The 16,036-nt window shown below is 45.0% G+C and overlaps 1 protein-coding gene and 1 pseudogene across 2 annotated transcripts in view; one reads left to right on the plus strand and one right to left on the minus strand.

Annotated features, from left to right (window-relative positions):
• Positions 1–10,119, minus strand: part of N4BP2L1 (NEDD4 binding protein 2 like 1) — a 35,987-nt gene extending 25,868 nt beyond the window's left edge. Inside the window, exons 1-2 of one of the 2 annotated variants that reach the window (XM_090273708.1) lie at positions 9,667–10,119; positions 6,951–8,060 (exon numbers count right to left, since the gene is read on the minus strand). In XM_090273708.1, the coding sequence (XP_090129834.1) occupies positions 7,931–8,060; positions 9,667–10,088 (552 nt within the window). In that variant the 5' untranslated portion in view covers positions 10,089–10,119 and the 3' untranslated portion in view covers positions 6,951–7,930. Of the gene's footprint in view, positions 1–6,950; positions 8,061–9,666 lie in introns of those variants that run through there. The other variant, XM_090273705.1, reaches the window with a different exon arrangement.
• Positions 10,120–13,893: 3,774 nt separating this feature from the next.
• Positions 13,894–15,043, plus strand: LOC150012339 (unconventional myosin-VIIb pseudogene; annotated as a pseudogene).
• The last annotated feature ends 993 nt before the right edge of the window (positions 15,044–16,036 follow it).

Genomic DNA, 16,036 nt, shown 5'->3' on the forward strand with positions numbered 1-16,036 from the left:
TCCTCTTCTTCACTTGCTGACTTAGTGAGCTCCTCCAGGTCTTCATCCATCAACAGTTGAGAGTGCACATCGATCAGGGTATTTATGTCTTCAGTAGTCATGTCACTGAACCCTTCTCCTCCCAATATTTTTGCCAGGTTCACAGCCTTATTCACCGCGGAGTAATGGATTTCATCTGGAGAGAATCCCTTGTAATCATGGGCCACTTCTGGCCACAATTTTTTTCCAGCTGGCATTCAAAGTCTCACTCTTCATCTCCTTTATGGCCTTTTGAATACTTTGGAGACACGATGCATTGTGTACTCACGCCAGTATGCCTTTAGCAAGAAGTCTTCATCTGAGTCCATAGCTTCAATGAGATTTTGCAGGGTGTTTCGGGTGCAGAGCGCCTTAAAAGTGCGAATAACACCTTGATCCACTGGCTGAATGAGCAATGTGGTGTTCGGCAGCAAAAAGTCTATATGGGACTTCTGGCCAAGATGCAGGCATAGACAGACATACTGTGTCTCCCTCCACAACTAAGAAGGAATACAACTACCTCAAAACTAGAAACAACCATAAGTTCCAGAAAATCAAGCTCCATGGAAGGCCAGCGAACAAAGATATAAAGAAGATATACTAATACTCATCTATACAGGTAGGAGGGGCGGAGCTGGGGTGGAGAGGATGCTGTGTGGTGGCAGTAGCAGCAGCGGCGGCAGCAGTGGCAGCGGCAGGCCGGCAGAAAGCACAGCCACACATTTTAAAAAGTCAGGAGGGACACCTGGGGAGCATTCCCAGTTCCTCACTGGACAGCTCACGGTCACAGCACCAGTGAAAATCAAGCCTTGTTGCTTCTGACTGTGCAAACCAGTGGGGATTGGGGTGGAGGCAGAAACTGCCGGTCTCTCAGCAGAGTGAGCTTGTTTAAAGGACCCCCGTGGTCCTAGAACATCCACAGACCCATCCACTCTGGGAACGACAGCCAGGGCAGCAGCTAGAGGGGCACCAGTCTAGTGCCAAAATGGGAGAGGTACCTGGAAAAGGGGTGAGTGCTGGGCAAGCGGCATTGTTCCCTCTCAGACTCCTCCCCCACATACAGCACCACAACGTGGTGAAACAGGTCGCCTTCTACTGACGAATCCCTAAGGTTCTACCCCTTACAACGTAACAGGAGCAACAGCTCTACCTGGGACAGGAGGCAAACAAACACAGGAACCTGTCAGAATGAGGAGACAGAGAAGTATGGCCAAAAGGGGGAACGGATCAAAGTTCCAGTGGGAGAACTAAGCTACTAGGAGATAGCCAACCTCACAGATGAGGAGACAGACAACCTAACAGATGCAGAATTCAAAACACTGGTGATAAAGGTGCTCACAGGCTTGACAGACATGCTTGAGTATGGCAAACGCATAAGAGAAGAAGTGAAAGCTATGCTAAGTGAAACAAAGGAAAATCCACACAAAACCAATGGTGAAGAGAAGGAAACGGGTTCAAATCCATTATTTGGAACATAAGGAAGAAAAAAAACAGTCAAGCAGTGCAGAATGAGGAAGCAAGAATTTTAAAAATGAGGAAAACTTCCCAAATTTTGCAAAAGAGATGGACATACAGGTCCAGGAAGTACTGAGGGTCCCAGGAGAGCTGGACCCAGAAGGAACCACATCAGGACGCATCATGATTGAGATGCCAAAGGTGAAAGATAAAGAGAGAGGCAGAGAGTTGCCTACAGGGGGGGTGCCTATAGGACTATCAGCTGATTTCTCAGAGGACACTTTGCAGGCCAGAAGGGAGTTGCAAGCAGTATTCAATGTGATGAAAGGCAAACTGCAAACAGGATTACTTTATCCAGCAAAGCTATCATTTCGAATGGAAGGCCAAATGAAGTGCTTCCCAGACAAGGTAAAGCTAAGGGAATTCATCATCACCAAGCCATTATTACATGAAATGTCAAAGGGACTTACTTAAGAAAAAGAAGATCAAAACTATGAACACTAAAATGACAACAAACTCACAACTATCAACAACTGAATCTAAAAAATAAAAACAAAATCCAATTAAGCAAACCAGAATAGGAACAGAATCATAGATATGGGGATCATTTGGAGGGTTATCAGCTGGGAGGGGGCAGGGGGAGAAATGGGGATATGGTACAGGGATTAAGAAGCATAATCAGCTGGTACAAAATAGACACAGGGAAGTTAAGAATAATATAGGAAAGGGTGAAGCCAAAGAATTTATGTGCATGACCCATGGACATGAACTAAGGGGGATGGGATTGCTGGAGGGAAGGGGAGTACTGGGCAGAGGGGAGCAAAGGGAGAAAGAATTGGAACTACTGTAACAACATAATCAATAAAAGATACTTAAAAAAAAAAAGAAATCTATCTCGACGCCATCATATGTCAGGTCGACAGCATGGCCTCCAGCATTGCCCATTATCAGAAGCATTTTGAAATCAAGGCCTTTCGCTGCCAGATAAACCTTAACCTGCATGATAAAACATTGATGAAACCAATCGGTCGTGAGGAGTTTTGTGATCCAACCCTTAGGGTTGTACATCTAGTACACAGGCAACATATTCTTATTTTTGCTTTATAGGGCCCTTGGATTCTTGAACTTATAAATAAGCCCTGGCTTTATCATAAAGCCCACAGCATTCCCACACATGATTAAAGTTACCCTATCTCTTGGGCCTTGAAACCAGGGGCTTTTGCTTCTTCCTTCATAATGAAAGTGCGAGATGGCATTTGTTTCCAGAATAAGCCCGTTTCATCCATGTTGAAAATTTGTTCAGGCTTATAGACTCCTTCCTCGATGATGTCGTTGAATGTGTTGTTCACATACTCCTCAGCTCTGGCTTTATCTGCAGAGGCAGCCTCTCCATGCAGAAAAACGCTCTTGAGTCCAATGGGTTTCTGAAATTTGTCAAACCAGCCCTTGCTGGCACTGAATGGGGTTGGTCTAGTTGGAGAAGCACTCAAAGGTCCTACTTCAGCATCGTTGTCATTGTCCTCTTCTACATTCTCATCACCGTCGTGATCATCCCTTTTTGCTGCTAAATGATCATACAGTTGCTTGGCCTTCATCCAGATGGTGTTTGTATCCAGTGAGATATTCTTTTTTTCTGCAATTGTTTATCCACACAGCTAATGCAGACTCCATCTTCACAATAATCTTATTGTGGGAAGTAACCACCCTCTTTGCCATTTTGTTGAAAGTCACTGATGCCGTAGACCTGATATTCTTCTCGTCCTTCTTTATATAGCGAACCGTAGACTCATTGATCCCATAATGGCGGCCAACAGACACATAGTTTCTCCCTTCATTTAATATGTCGAGAAGTTCCACCTTCTGTTTTATGGTAAGCATCTTCCTCTGGTGCTTGGGTTCACTGCCAGAATCCTTAGAAGATACAGAACATTTGGGTGGCAACATAGGGCTTGCAATGAATTCAGTCTTTAAGGAAAATTTCACAAGACACAACACTGCAGAACAAAACTACGCACTGCGATTGGAGGTAGGAGTGAAGTGGACAAAGCGAGATGCTGAACATATGCACACAGTGCGGGATTGCAGACAGACTGATGTTACGGTTACTGAGCCAATCAGTGCCCAGGATACACAAGACAGTGCTCTGGTTGGTTGCCTTCCCTCAATCAGCCAATCGTGTGCCATGTACAATCTCATGTAGGCAAATGAGCTCGAGCTCGAGCTCAAGCGTACATCTTGTTTTCAGCATAATGTACGTGTTCGTCCACAAAAAAAGAATACCTACTGTAAACAGTGTGCAGTATCTTATTTTGATTTAATATTCTTTTAATGTTAGAGTCACTTATTATATATTTTATAATTTTTTGAAAATTTTTAGGCAAAAATCATTAAAATCATAATACTATGCATATAAATACATATACAGTACCACAAAATCCTGCAATAAATAATTAAATATAATATTCTTTAAAATCCCATGATACAGTGAGGCCATGATAAGTGAACCGCAATATAGAGAGGGACTATTGTATACCTTTGTCCATGTCTCTGTCTTCTCACTGCACCACATCAGGAAAGCACACTTTCACTTCCTTGGAGAGCTTTAGTGCCAAGAAATGAATAGGTATTTCTCTTCATGGGAAATTCCATGTTATCCAGTACACATGAGGAGAAAAGATAGCCATCAGCCAGCATCCTCTGAGCCCTCTGAGCCATGGCAGAAACCATGTGACGATGCCAAAAAGAACTACAGCATTACAGAGGATGCAAAGTGTGCTAGAGTGTGGGCCCAAGACTTTGCTTTGACTGATCTGTAAAGATTCAAAAAACTTCCAGGGAACTGAGATAAGGTTGACAAATTTTAATTTTCCAAATAAGGCCATTAAAAGAAAAGGAAAGAGTATCCTCTACTACTGCCATTTCAATTTATTTCATTTCAAAAGGAAAAATTAATGGTATATCCATGCAATGGAATGTTATTCAGCCACAAAAAAGTAATGATGTTCTGACACATGCTACAATGTGGAAGAAACTTGAAAACATAAAGCTAAGTGAAATTAGCCAGAAACAAATGGGCAAATATTGTGTGATTCCACTGACATGAGGCAGCTAGAGCAGTCAGATATATAGAGACAGAAAGCAGATCACAGGTTACCAGGGGCTGAAGGGAGGGGGCAGCATGGTATTATTGCTTAATGGGTACAAAGTTTATATTTGGGGTGATAAAAAAAATTTGGATAGTGGTGATGGTTGCACAATATCATGGAATTAATGCCACTGAATTGTACCCTTAAAAATAGTTAAAACAACCCCAAAGGGGGGCATTTTCACACACATGCAGCACATAAGTAAACAGACTGTCCACAAATGCTTTCACTGAGGTAGGAGAGACGCATAGGTGCAGATCCTGGGATGTCAGTTCAGCTGTGGAAACAGCGCTGGATCATCGGCTGAGTGAAGGGAACTTGGGATTGGAATTCCATTTCTTTTATCAACTCAGTACTCCTTTGTCCAGCTTTTAATGTTCCCCATGATCTGGTCCTGGGTTTACCTAACCAACATGTTCACTCATGGAATGTTCACACCATCCAGTCACTTTCCTCCCTAGCCTGGGAGACACCCAGCTCCTTCCCATCTCCTCTGTCTGGTGCTAACTCTTCTCCTCTATTCCATCACAGCCTCCCCATCTTCAAGGCCACCTCAAGAACCTCCTCTACACGGAGGAAACGACTCTTCCTAATTATTCTCTCCCCGTAATCATCCTCAGTGACTGCCATGGCCTTGAACACCATCAGCACATAAGATGGTCTTCCCATTAAATGTCATTAACCCACAGCTGTGTGCTGATTATTGTTTTCTATTTCTAAGCAGGTATTAATAGTTGTACAAATACTCAGTGAATACTATTATTGTTGATTAGTGAGTAATAATTAACAATGGTTGGTATTTATAAAGCCCACCATACATTCCACAGTGTTTTCCACATAAGGTTGTGGAATCTGTTTACCAAAGTAGCCTCAATCCTCACAATAAACTTACTAAAGTAATATTAACTTCATTTGAATGAAAAAGAACCTGAGGTGTTAAAGAATCAAGTTACCTAGGCTAGTTCATATGCTAATTAATAAAAATCAATAATAAAATATTTAATAATTAACATAAAATTAATAATAAGTATTTAAAATCAATCTCCTCGTGGATTAAAAGAGTTTCCTGTCCTGACTAGTGTGGCACAATTGGTTGGAGTGCTTACCCATAAACCCAAAGGTAGTGGGTTTGGTTCCCAGTCAGGGTATATGCCTAGGTTGCACGTTTGGTCACCGCACACAAGAGGCAGCCAATTAATATTTCTTTCTCACATTGATGTTTCTCTCCCTCCCTTCTCTTCTCTAAGCTTGTCCCTGGATAAGGATTAAAAAAAAAGTTTCCTAGTATATGTTCAACTGAGAATGAACCTAGGAAAGCCTTTTTATATAGCAAATGACATTTATTGTTATTTAATAAATGCTTTATCAACAACCTGAGTCTATTGTGCCAAGTTATTGAACAAAACTATTTTCAAGTGTAAAAAGTTATTTTCACCTTTAAAAAAGTTAACAAGGGATACATATTTGTTGTAGAAACATGAGAAATAAGGGGGAAGTCCATAATCCCATATCTAAAGTAAACAACTATGTCTGTCTTTTCACACATTTATTTATGAGGATATGTACACCACTTTCTTTAAACAAAAAGTGGGATTTGTGTGTGTATATATACATATATAAGTAGCATGCATGTGTATATGTATATATACATGATAGATAGAAATAGCTTTATTACAGGCTTTTTAACTTAATGGGGATGTAACGTTTGCATGTCACATGAAGGGGAACATACAGACCTGTGTTCCCATTAATTATTGCAAGAATTATAAGCCAACTTTTTGTGTGTTTACATTGGCTCATATTTTTTTCTCTTATATAAAAAAGCTCTGTGATGAATATTCCTCTGTCTTCATGTGGTGGTTCAATTGTTACCTTCAGATGAATTCCTGGAAGTGGGACTTACAGGTCAATGATAAGAACCTATTTTTGTAATGTTTTTTAAATGACATAGAGGTGCAACGAAATTGAGGTGACAGAACAGACTTGGGGGGCATGCCTTTTTAGTACTATGATGTATTTAAAATTTTTTTAAACTACATAAAATTCTGTTTTTAATGTTACCAAATAACTTAAATAGATGGTTTCCACATTCCAGCCCCCTTCAAATTATGTGAACAAATAGGTGAAAAGCATAGAAATCCAACATTGATTTGGAAGACAAGACATATCCTAATTTCAAAAGCATTTTTATTATTGCTTCAATCAAATAAAAATTAAAAGTTAAACAAAAAAGATGGACCTGCATTTTTATTTTTCTGGTTCAATAAATACATGTTCATTATAGAAAATCTGGAAAATATAGAAAATACATAGAATATAGAAAACATGAATTTCCCAGAATCCAACCATACATGAGATAGCCTCACAGTTTTACCATTTTATACATTTTTTTATGAGAAAAATCTTGCATCTACTCTATAAAAATTAATAATTCGGATTATGTGCATGTGTACTTTTTGAAACAATTTGGCATTCTCCTTCTCTCCCCCTCTGATCCCCCCAAAAGTGGGAAAGGCAGCTCCCTGAGTGCTGCAGCCTGTGACACCCACCACCCCATTTCACCCTCATGCATGCCTCCCTTCTTACTGAGCTGTGGCCTATTTCCTTGCTTGCTTCCCAGATTTCTGTATAAATCGCAACCCACCAAAAGCCCTGCCAAGATCCCTCTGCTCCCAGAACTGCCAACACTCAGCCTAACAGTAGAACTCACAGAGCCAGTCCCCTCCTCAGTAACACCTTGAAGATTTGTCTCAGCTGATGAACGTCTTAAGCAGTAACTAATACCTCTTAAAACTTATATAGCACTTGAAAGTTGAACAATTTGCCCTGAAGGTGTGGCTCAGTGGGTTGGGCCTCATCCCACAAAGGGAAAGGTTGCAGGTTCAATTACTGGTCAGGGCACATGCCTAGGCTGTAGGTTCCGTCCCCAGTCAGGGAGCGTGTAAGAGGCAACCGATCGATGTTTCTCTCTCACATCGATGTATCTCTCCCTTTCTCACTCCCTTCCCCTCTCTAAAAATAAATAAATAAAATTTAAAGTTTAACAAGTTCTCTCACATATTTAATCCTCACAACAACCCCCTGAAGTAGGCAGAGCAGATATCCCCACTTAACAGGAAAGGAAACCAAGGTGCAGAGAAGTTAAGCAAAGATCATAGCTAGTGCATGGCAAAGCTTGAATTTGAAGCCATAAATGGACTCCAAGTTCAGAGCTCTTCACCTAGCAATTATTAACAAACCATCTCTGATAACTAGAACGAAGAGCCGGAAGGATCTTCAATAAGTCATCTAACTTAATCCTTTCTTAGTATTCACATATAAGGAAAAGAAGTCCCAGAGAAGCTAGGTGATTGCCCAAAGTCACCAGCTTTTTCATGACGAACAGAATCTAAAGGCACCATCTTTAGACTCCCAGGCCAGTGCTCACACATCCACTGTTTTCTGTTTAGCTAAAGATCACCCAGGAATTAAAATCCTAAAAGCATAGAATGTTAGAGCCAGAAGAGACCTTAAAGTTCACTGAGGCCAAGTCACTCACTTTACAGATGAGGAAGGTGAGGTCCAAATTTCTGATGGTCAAGTCTATGCACTTCCACTCATCATATGACTTCCCTTCTGAGCAGCTATAAACACAATGTGGACAAAGACATTTATTTCCTTCTTTGTCACTCAGTGTGTGATAGGCCACAGATTAGCAAAGCCAAAGTGAAACTAAACAGGATTTGAATCCAGTTATTTGTCATTCTAACAGATGTCACCCCATGACTTACCACAAAATAACCTCCTTCTGCTGGGCTCCCTCACTCTGTACCCTCCACCTCCCCACTCAGAAAGAAATCTACTGAAAAAGGTTTCTTAGGGTACAAACAGCCTTTTGGTCTGTGAAAATGTAGCAATATTGTTTTGCTAAAGGCTCTGCTCCACAAATCAGCTGAAAATCTTACCTAAAACTGGCAACACATCACCAGGGCTGTCACAGTTCCTGGGTCCCCAAAGGACCCAGATCCCCCTCCCATTCAAACCAGCTCCTGAATGTGTGTTCCCTGATTCTTCTTTAGCCTCATCTCTCTGAGGAAATGGAAAGCTCTCTGAGGACAAGGGACAACTTCTTCCACTAAAAACACTCCATGCCAGACACTGCGCCTGGCAGAGTAAGATATGGCCCCTACCTTCAAGAAATTTACAGAAGGATAAACAGAACCATATGCGAAACCTAGCTCAGTCACAGAGGTGTAAACAGGCGGCCCCTGGAACCCAAAGGCGAGCACTACTTGGGGGGGGGGGGGTACCGCTGCCAGTGCTGTAACACATCTGAGTCTTAGAGGGCTAGTGGAATTGTGGGGCAGAGGGAGGTGGTGTGAAGACCAAGCAGGCGGCAGCGTCAGCACAGGCAGGGAGAGAACTGGTCAACGTTGCTGGAAACTCAAGTGCAAGGCAGGGAGTGGTGGAGTTGAGGTTGGCCTGGTGGGCCTAGCAAGGTGGCAGTAGGCGACAAGCCCGCGTAGTCGGATCTGACCTGGCACTCCAGTCGCCTACACAATTCGCGGGTGAACTCTTTCGGGCGCCCACCGCGTGGCGCTGTCACCAGGGTCTGCGGGCCGCGCCAACCCCTCCCTGCGCACCTGAGCGCCTCCGCAGCTGCCCCAGCCCTGCAGCTGCCTAACCCTTTCGGTTCTCAGCGAGCCGCCAGCCTTCGCCCCGAGCCCTGCCCCGCGTCTTTCCTCCAGGATGAAGACGCCTGATGACGCCGGTGGCGGTGTCTGCGCACCGGTGGGCGGCCCCGCCGCTTTCTCTGCAGTCTCCCCCGGGTTGGCCTGACCACAAACCCTGCGAGCCTCCCGCCCCCAGGCCGGATGGTGCAGGTCCTCGGCTGCTGCCCTGGGCCCGTGCAGCTGCGGGCAAGGGCCGTGCCACCTGGGGTTGGCGTGGGGGCACAGCGCCAAGACTGTGCTCGGGGAGCGCGGCACAGGACCTACGGCGCGGCCCGGGCTCCACAGAACTAGGCTGGGGCCGGGGCCGGGGGCGCAGGCCGGGCCGGGGGCATTACCTGGCCAGTGTGGTTTTCCCCGAGCCGGGGAGGCCTCGCAGGAGGTAGAGGTGTTTCCTAAAGCTGTGTCGGCGCAGGGGTGTCCTGCGCGGGGGCGGCGGGGCCGGGGACCGAGGCTGCGGCTGTCGGAGGCTCAGCCTCCCAAAGGATTCGAGAAAACTCTCCTCCATGGGGTGGGAGCTGTAGCAAGGGCTCCAGGTACCCCGTCCTGAAGTCCCGGCCCTGGCCAAAGCTGTTGTTTTTGTGGCGCTCCGGCCATGTGATAGATGGAGGGGCGGGCAATCGCAGCCCAGCCCCTCCTCCCCACCCGCCGAGCTGCGCTGCGGGGGAGGGGGCGTCCCCACCTGGAAGCTGGGGTGGCTCTGAGACTGACAGCCGAGAAAGGCGGGCCACGCGCCGGGGCTCTGCGCACCCCTCCCCATCTCCGGAGCCCTGCTCCGCAGGGGAGGACCGCCGAGGACACTGGAACACCGCTTGGCCGCCTGGAAGCCGGGCCCTCCTCTGCCCCACCAGGACGGCCTAGACTTGTCAAGTGAAATAATTTAGTTGACGATCAAAGAAAGTGCACAGCGTTTTGAATAGTAACAGTAAAGGCCATTGTCTCTCCCATTTGTAAGCACCAATATCTGGCGGCGTCCCAACAGCTAACAGCACTCTCCCAGGCCTGTATTGTTTTGTTTTGTTTGTTTTTGGTTATCTTTATCAACCTGCCAAAAAATATTCTTAGAAAGCTTTGTTGCCTCTACATAACTTTAAATGTCTTCTTTTTCAGAAAAAGCACCCATTTCAGCCCCCAGGATAGGAGCAGTCTTCTGAAACCATTTATGGAGAAGTGTCCAGAATTAAGCGCTAGTTTAGGAACTGCTCAACGCCAGTTGGTTGGTCACCATAGTCCTTTCCAGTACTGCACACTCGAAACTGACGGAAGGAATCCTGTTCTCAGAACCAAATTTCAAGATGCACGGACTGAAAGAGATGCTATTAAAAATGAACACCACCCTGGAAAAAATCTAAGATTGTTGTAAAAATATTTTATGTATGGCAGCTAAGGTATGAAACTTTTGAAAAGGAATTGTAAAGAAAAGCAATTTTCTTCTAAAACAAAATCCAGAGGCTTCACAATAAGCTTTGGAAGGGACTCTCCAAGTAGGGAGAGCTCTGTGCTAAGAATTTCACCTTCCTCTTGGGATTACCCTTTGGGGCAGGGGGATGCTCTCCCTTGAAAATCCCTTCCCAGCATTGGAGGAAGAACACTTTCTGATTCTTAGCACTGCTGAGGAGCACTGGAATTTTAAAAGCTGCTCTAAATGTTAGGGGAAAACTGTAAGGAACAGAATATATAGGGTGGGGTAAAAGTAGGTTTATAGTCATGAGTACGCAACATGGTTTATTCTTATGTTATTATTATTTATTATTGTATTATTTTCCATATGAACAACTGTAAACCTACTTTTGCCCCACCTTGTACATGAATCATAAAGTGACATTTGTAATGTATGTGTCCAATCATACTTCTTTCAAGGGTGCTTTTGTCCAGCCTCAAATACTAAATTTTTCATTCTAGACTTTCACTGCCTAGTACAGGAGCCACCAGCCACATTTGGCTATTAATCACTTGAAATGTGGCTAGTGCAAATCAAGCTTAAAATACACACTAAATTTTGAAGGTTCAGTATGGAAAAAAAGAATGTAAAATATCCCAGTTTTTAAACTGATTACATGTTAAAATGATAATTGGCTGTATGGGGTTAATATGTTATTAAAATTAATCTCACCTGTTTCTTTTTGCTTTTTAAACAATATTTATTTATTTTTAGAGAGAGGGGAAGGGAGGAAGAGAGAGAGGGAGAGAAACATCAATGGGTGGTTGCCTCTCACATACCCCCAATTGAGGACGTGGCCTGCACTCTAGGAATGTGCCCTGACTGGGAATTGAACCAGTGATCCCTTTGGTTTGCAGGCTGGTGCTCAGTCCACTGAACCACAACAGCCAGGGCTCTTTTTGCTTTTTATAATGTGGCTACTAGAAAAGTTTAAATTGAGTACATGGCTGGCATATTTCTACAAGACTTGCACTTCTGTTTCCTCTATGGAGGGAGCTCCAGGCATATTGGGCAGTAAAAATGCACACAGCATGGGGACTAGAGGCTGTGGCACACTAACTCTGCAGTGCCTGGGGTAGGTAGATGCTGGTAAATGTGTTGCTCAGAGTGAGATAAGCTAGTAAGTGGAATACAGAAACTAAGACAGTTTGCAGACATCTACTAAATCCTATCTTCCCTAAACCAAGAACACTTAAGAGTAAATGGTTTACTCATCTCCTCTGCAACCAGAGGGTAAATAGCTTAAATCACACTACTCAAGGAGATAGATAGCAGAAATCCAATTAGTGCCATTTGCTAACCACACCCAAGAACAGATGAAGTTGAAGGAATAAATTTCATTTGGCATATCAGCATAAAGCTGATGAATATTATATTGAGATCCTCTCCTAAACCCCAGCCTTTAAAAACCCTCAAAATGAAGGTCCCAGCATGCACTCGCTTTCCCTCCTGGGAACATGCATGTACCTTTTCCTTCCCCCTTCTTCCCCAACAGGCACGTGTGGGGAACTGCTCCTTGTGGTTTCGGGAATTGTAACCCCAGTTATGAGCCAGACTATCTCTCATCCCCACTTCCACCCACTGGCTTGTCTTTAAGTCTCAACAGAACACTAGAAGGTTGTGCAGGAGACATGACCGAAGACCATACAGAGGGTTTCCATGGGAATTGGATTTAAATAATGCTTATTATGCTTAGGAGCTTGCTCTGCTTTTCTTATCTCTTAGTTAACTATAAACAATCTGTAGTAAGGAATATATGAAACCTGGCACCTAATGCCAGTGTGGTGTCAAGATGTTTAATAGACACTGACACAGACTGGTCACTGTGCCCTCTATACTGGTACTTGTAATCTGTAATTGTCAAATGTAATCTAGGTGCCTAAAAGCTATTGAGGATTCATGAATTTTGACCTTGTATCTCCCATGTGTACCCTTCTCAATAAAAAGCATGAGGGATGGAGGTCTTGCGCTTTCTCCACTAGAGGGAACAGCCACCTCCCTTCCTCACTGCACCCCCCCCCCCAGACAAAATATAGTGTCCTGGATAGATGTGTTCTGCCATGGTCATGAAACCTCTGCTGGACAGAGTAGTTTCCAACTGAGCCAGGACATTGGAAGCAGTTCCACTTCAGACACGCATCTCCTAAACTCCAAGGGACCCAATAAGACTGGCAACCAGGGGAGCAATGGGCAGCGCAGCTCATCCTGGGCTAACACCCTGAACCTGTCTCCAAGGACCCCTTTTCTCTGACTTCCCAGTGAGCCAAAGCAGTCCAACAAAGTTCTCCTGTAGTTTCTTCTGTCCTAAGCCCTTCCTTGTTTTACTGCCTCCAGATTTAACAAATGTACTCTCAAAATCACCTGGACTCATGTTGTGAACCCCTTCCTTCATGAAGTCAAGAACCCACACACTACAGGCAAGCCCGAGGCAGAGCCACTAAGGACCAGGTCCCCTTTCTGTTAACAAGAAGAGAGGTCTGAGCTGGAGGAAGAGCTTTGAGAATCCTTGCCCTATGAGAAGGAGAAAGGGAGTGGAGCAGACAGCTAAAGACAGGATCCTAAAGACACCAACATTTGAGGACTGTGCCTTTGAAGTGATAGTAATGATGAAGATCAGCAAAGCAGGCAGAACTCGAAGACAGAGAGGTGTGCGGGGATCCCAGAGAGGGAGAGTTTCAAGGAAGAGAAAATTGTTGGCCATACTTGAAAGTAAACCCAGGAGAAAGCTACTCCTCCACTCAAGGCTTTCAGGTCAGCAGCATTGAGGTGCTGCCCTCGTTCGCCTTCACTCACAAACTGCCTCTATCCACAGAGCCCCAGCCTCAGGAACAGAGGGACCAACGACATCTCCTTCATGAAGCTGAAGCACTCCTCCCGGATCACAGGCCAGGTTGCCACCAACTGAATACTGGAGAGGAGGCATTTGAGTCTGATGGCTCCACCTCAGACCGACCCATGTCCAACCTGGAGAAGGTGCACTTCATTGTGAAGTATGCCATCCTGCATCCCAGCCTCAGGGATAAGATTTACTGCCAGATCTGCAAGTAACTGTCAGAGAACTTCAAAATGAGCAGCCTGGCCCGGGGCTGGATCCTGCTCAGCCTCTTGTTTGGGCTGCTTCTCACCCTCTGAGAGGTTCATGAAGTATCTCCTGAACTTCATTGGTGAAGGGCCAGCCAGCTATGGTCCCTTCTGTGCTGAGCGCCTGAGATGCACCTATGCCAATGGGGTTCACATAGAACCCCCCACCTGGGTGGAGCTGCAGGCTGTCAAGTCCAAGAAGCACATCCTGATCTAGGTCATCTTGGCGACTGGAGAGAACCTAACTGTCACAGTGGACTCAGCATTGACATCATGGGAAGTCTGCCTGCATATCGCCCACAAGCAGGGCCTCTGTGATCACGTGGGCTTTTCCCTCCAGGTTACTGTGTATGACAAGTTCTCATCCCTGGGCAGTGGGCATGACCATATGAGGGATGCCATTGGCCAGTGTGAGCAGCTGGCCCGGGAGAGAGGTGAGAGTGAGCACCAGTTGCCCTGGCGCCTCTACTTCCGAAAGGAGTTCTTTACCCCCGGCACGATTCCCATGAGGATGCTGTCAGCACTGAGCTCATTTACTGCCAAGTCCTGCATGGAGTCTGGTCCGGCGAGTACAGCTTCGAGAAGGAAGAAGAGTTGGTGGAGCTGCTGGCCCAGCACTGCTATGTGCAGCTCGGTGCCTTGCTGGGGAGAGAGGTAGTCCAGGAACTTCTGCCCAGCTGCATCCCCTCCAAACTGTACGTACGAAGTCCCTGGAGCAGTGGGCTAGCCTTGTCACTGCTGCCCATGCCAAGGCACCATACACCCAGAAGCAGGCAATGCCACGGGATGTGCAGGAGCAGGTGGTGGATGCCACCCGCCTCCAGTGGCCACTGCTCTTCTCTAGACTCCTTGAAGTCACCACCATCTCTGGCCTCCAACTGCCAAAAACTCAGTTGATCTTGGCTGTTAACTGGAAGGGGCTGTACTTCCTGGACCAGAGGGAGAGGATACTCCTAGAACTCTCTTTCCCATAGGTCATGAGTCTGATCACCAACAGGGAGGCCCAGGGTAGGCACAGGCTGTTGCTGTCCACACTGCATGAAGAGAATTATGAGTTTATGTCCCCCAGCAGTGTGGTCATCGCTGAGCTGGTAGCCATGTTCGTGGAGGGCTTGAAGGAGAGATCCATGTTTGCTATAGCCCTGCAGGACCAGAAGGCCACAGATGATGTCATTATTTTTTTTAATTTTTGAAAATATGCTTTATTGATTATGCTGTTACAGTTGTCCCAATTTCTTTTCCCTTTGTTCCCCTCCACCCAGTGACCCTCCTCCCTCCAGTTGTCCCCCACCCCTTAGTCCATGCCCATTGGTTGTGCATATAGTTCTTCTCAACATCTTCCTGTCTACTCCACTCCCTCCTACTATGCTTCTTAATACCTGTACCATCACCCTCCCTTTGCCCCCTTACCCCTCCCCACTGACCCTTCCCCAAAATGTTCCCCATACGTGTAATTCTTTTTCCACTCTCGTTGCCTACTTAGTTTGCCTTTGTTTCTATTCCCTAGCTTCCGTTGTTGGTTGTTGTGATAGTTTTCATTTTAATGTTTATAGTTTTGATCCTCTTTCTCCTAAACAAGTCCCTTTAACATTTCATATAAAAGTGGTTTGGATCTGATGAACTCCTTCAGTTTTCCTTTGTCGTGGAAGCACTTTCTCTGCCCTTCCATTTTGAATGACATTTTGCTAGATAGAGTAATCGTGGTTGCAGGTTTTTGCTTTTCATTACTGTGAATATTTCTTGCCAGTCTCTTCTTGCCTGCAGAGTTTCTTTTGAGAATCAGCTGATAGTCTTATTGGGACCCCTTTGTATGTAATTCTCTTCTTCTCTCTTGATGCTTTTAAGATTCTCTCTTTATCCTTAGTGTTTTTTGTTGCTGTTGTTGCTGTTTTGTTTTTCCTTTATTCTTAATTTTTGACATTTTGATTATAATGTGTCTTGGGGTGGTTCTCCCTGGGTCCAGGTTTTTTGGAACTCTCTATGCTTCCTGGACCTGTAAGTCTATTCCCCAAGGTAGGGAAGTTCTGCTTCATTATTTTTTCACATAATTTTTCAATATCTAGTTGTTCTTCACCTTCTGGCAACCCTATGATTCGGATGTTGGCCCGCTTATAGCTGTCCCGTAGGTTTCTGAGCCTCTCCTCATTTTCCTCACTTTTCGTTTCCTCTTTCTGCACTGGTTAACT

Source organism: Furipterus horrens, unplaced genomic scaffold (genome assembly GCF_987537825.1).
Source record: "Furipterus horrens unplaced genomic scaffold, mFurHor1.1.pri manual_scaffold_4, whole genome shotgun sequence".
NCBI lineage: Eukaryota > Metazoa > Chordata > Mammalia > Chiroptera > Furipteridae > Furipterus > Furipterus horrens.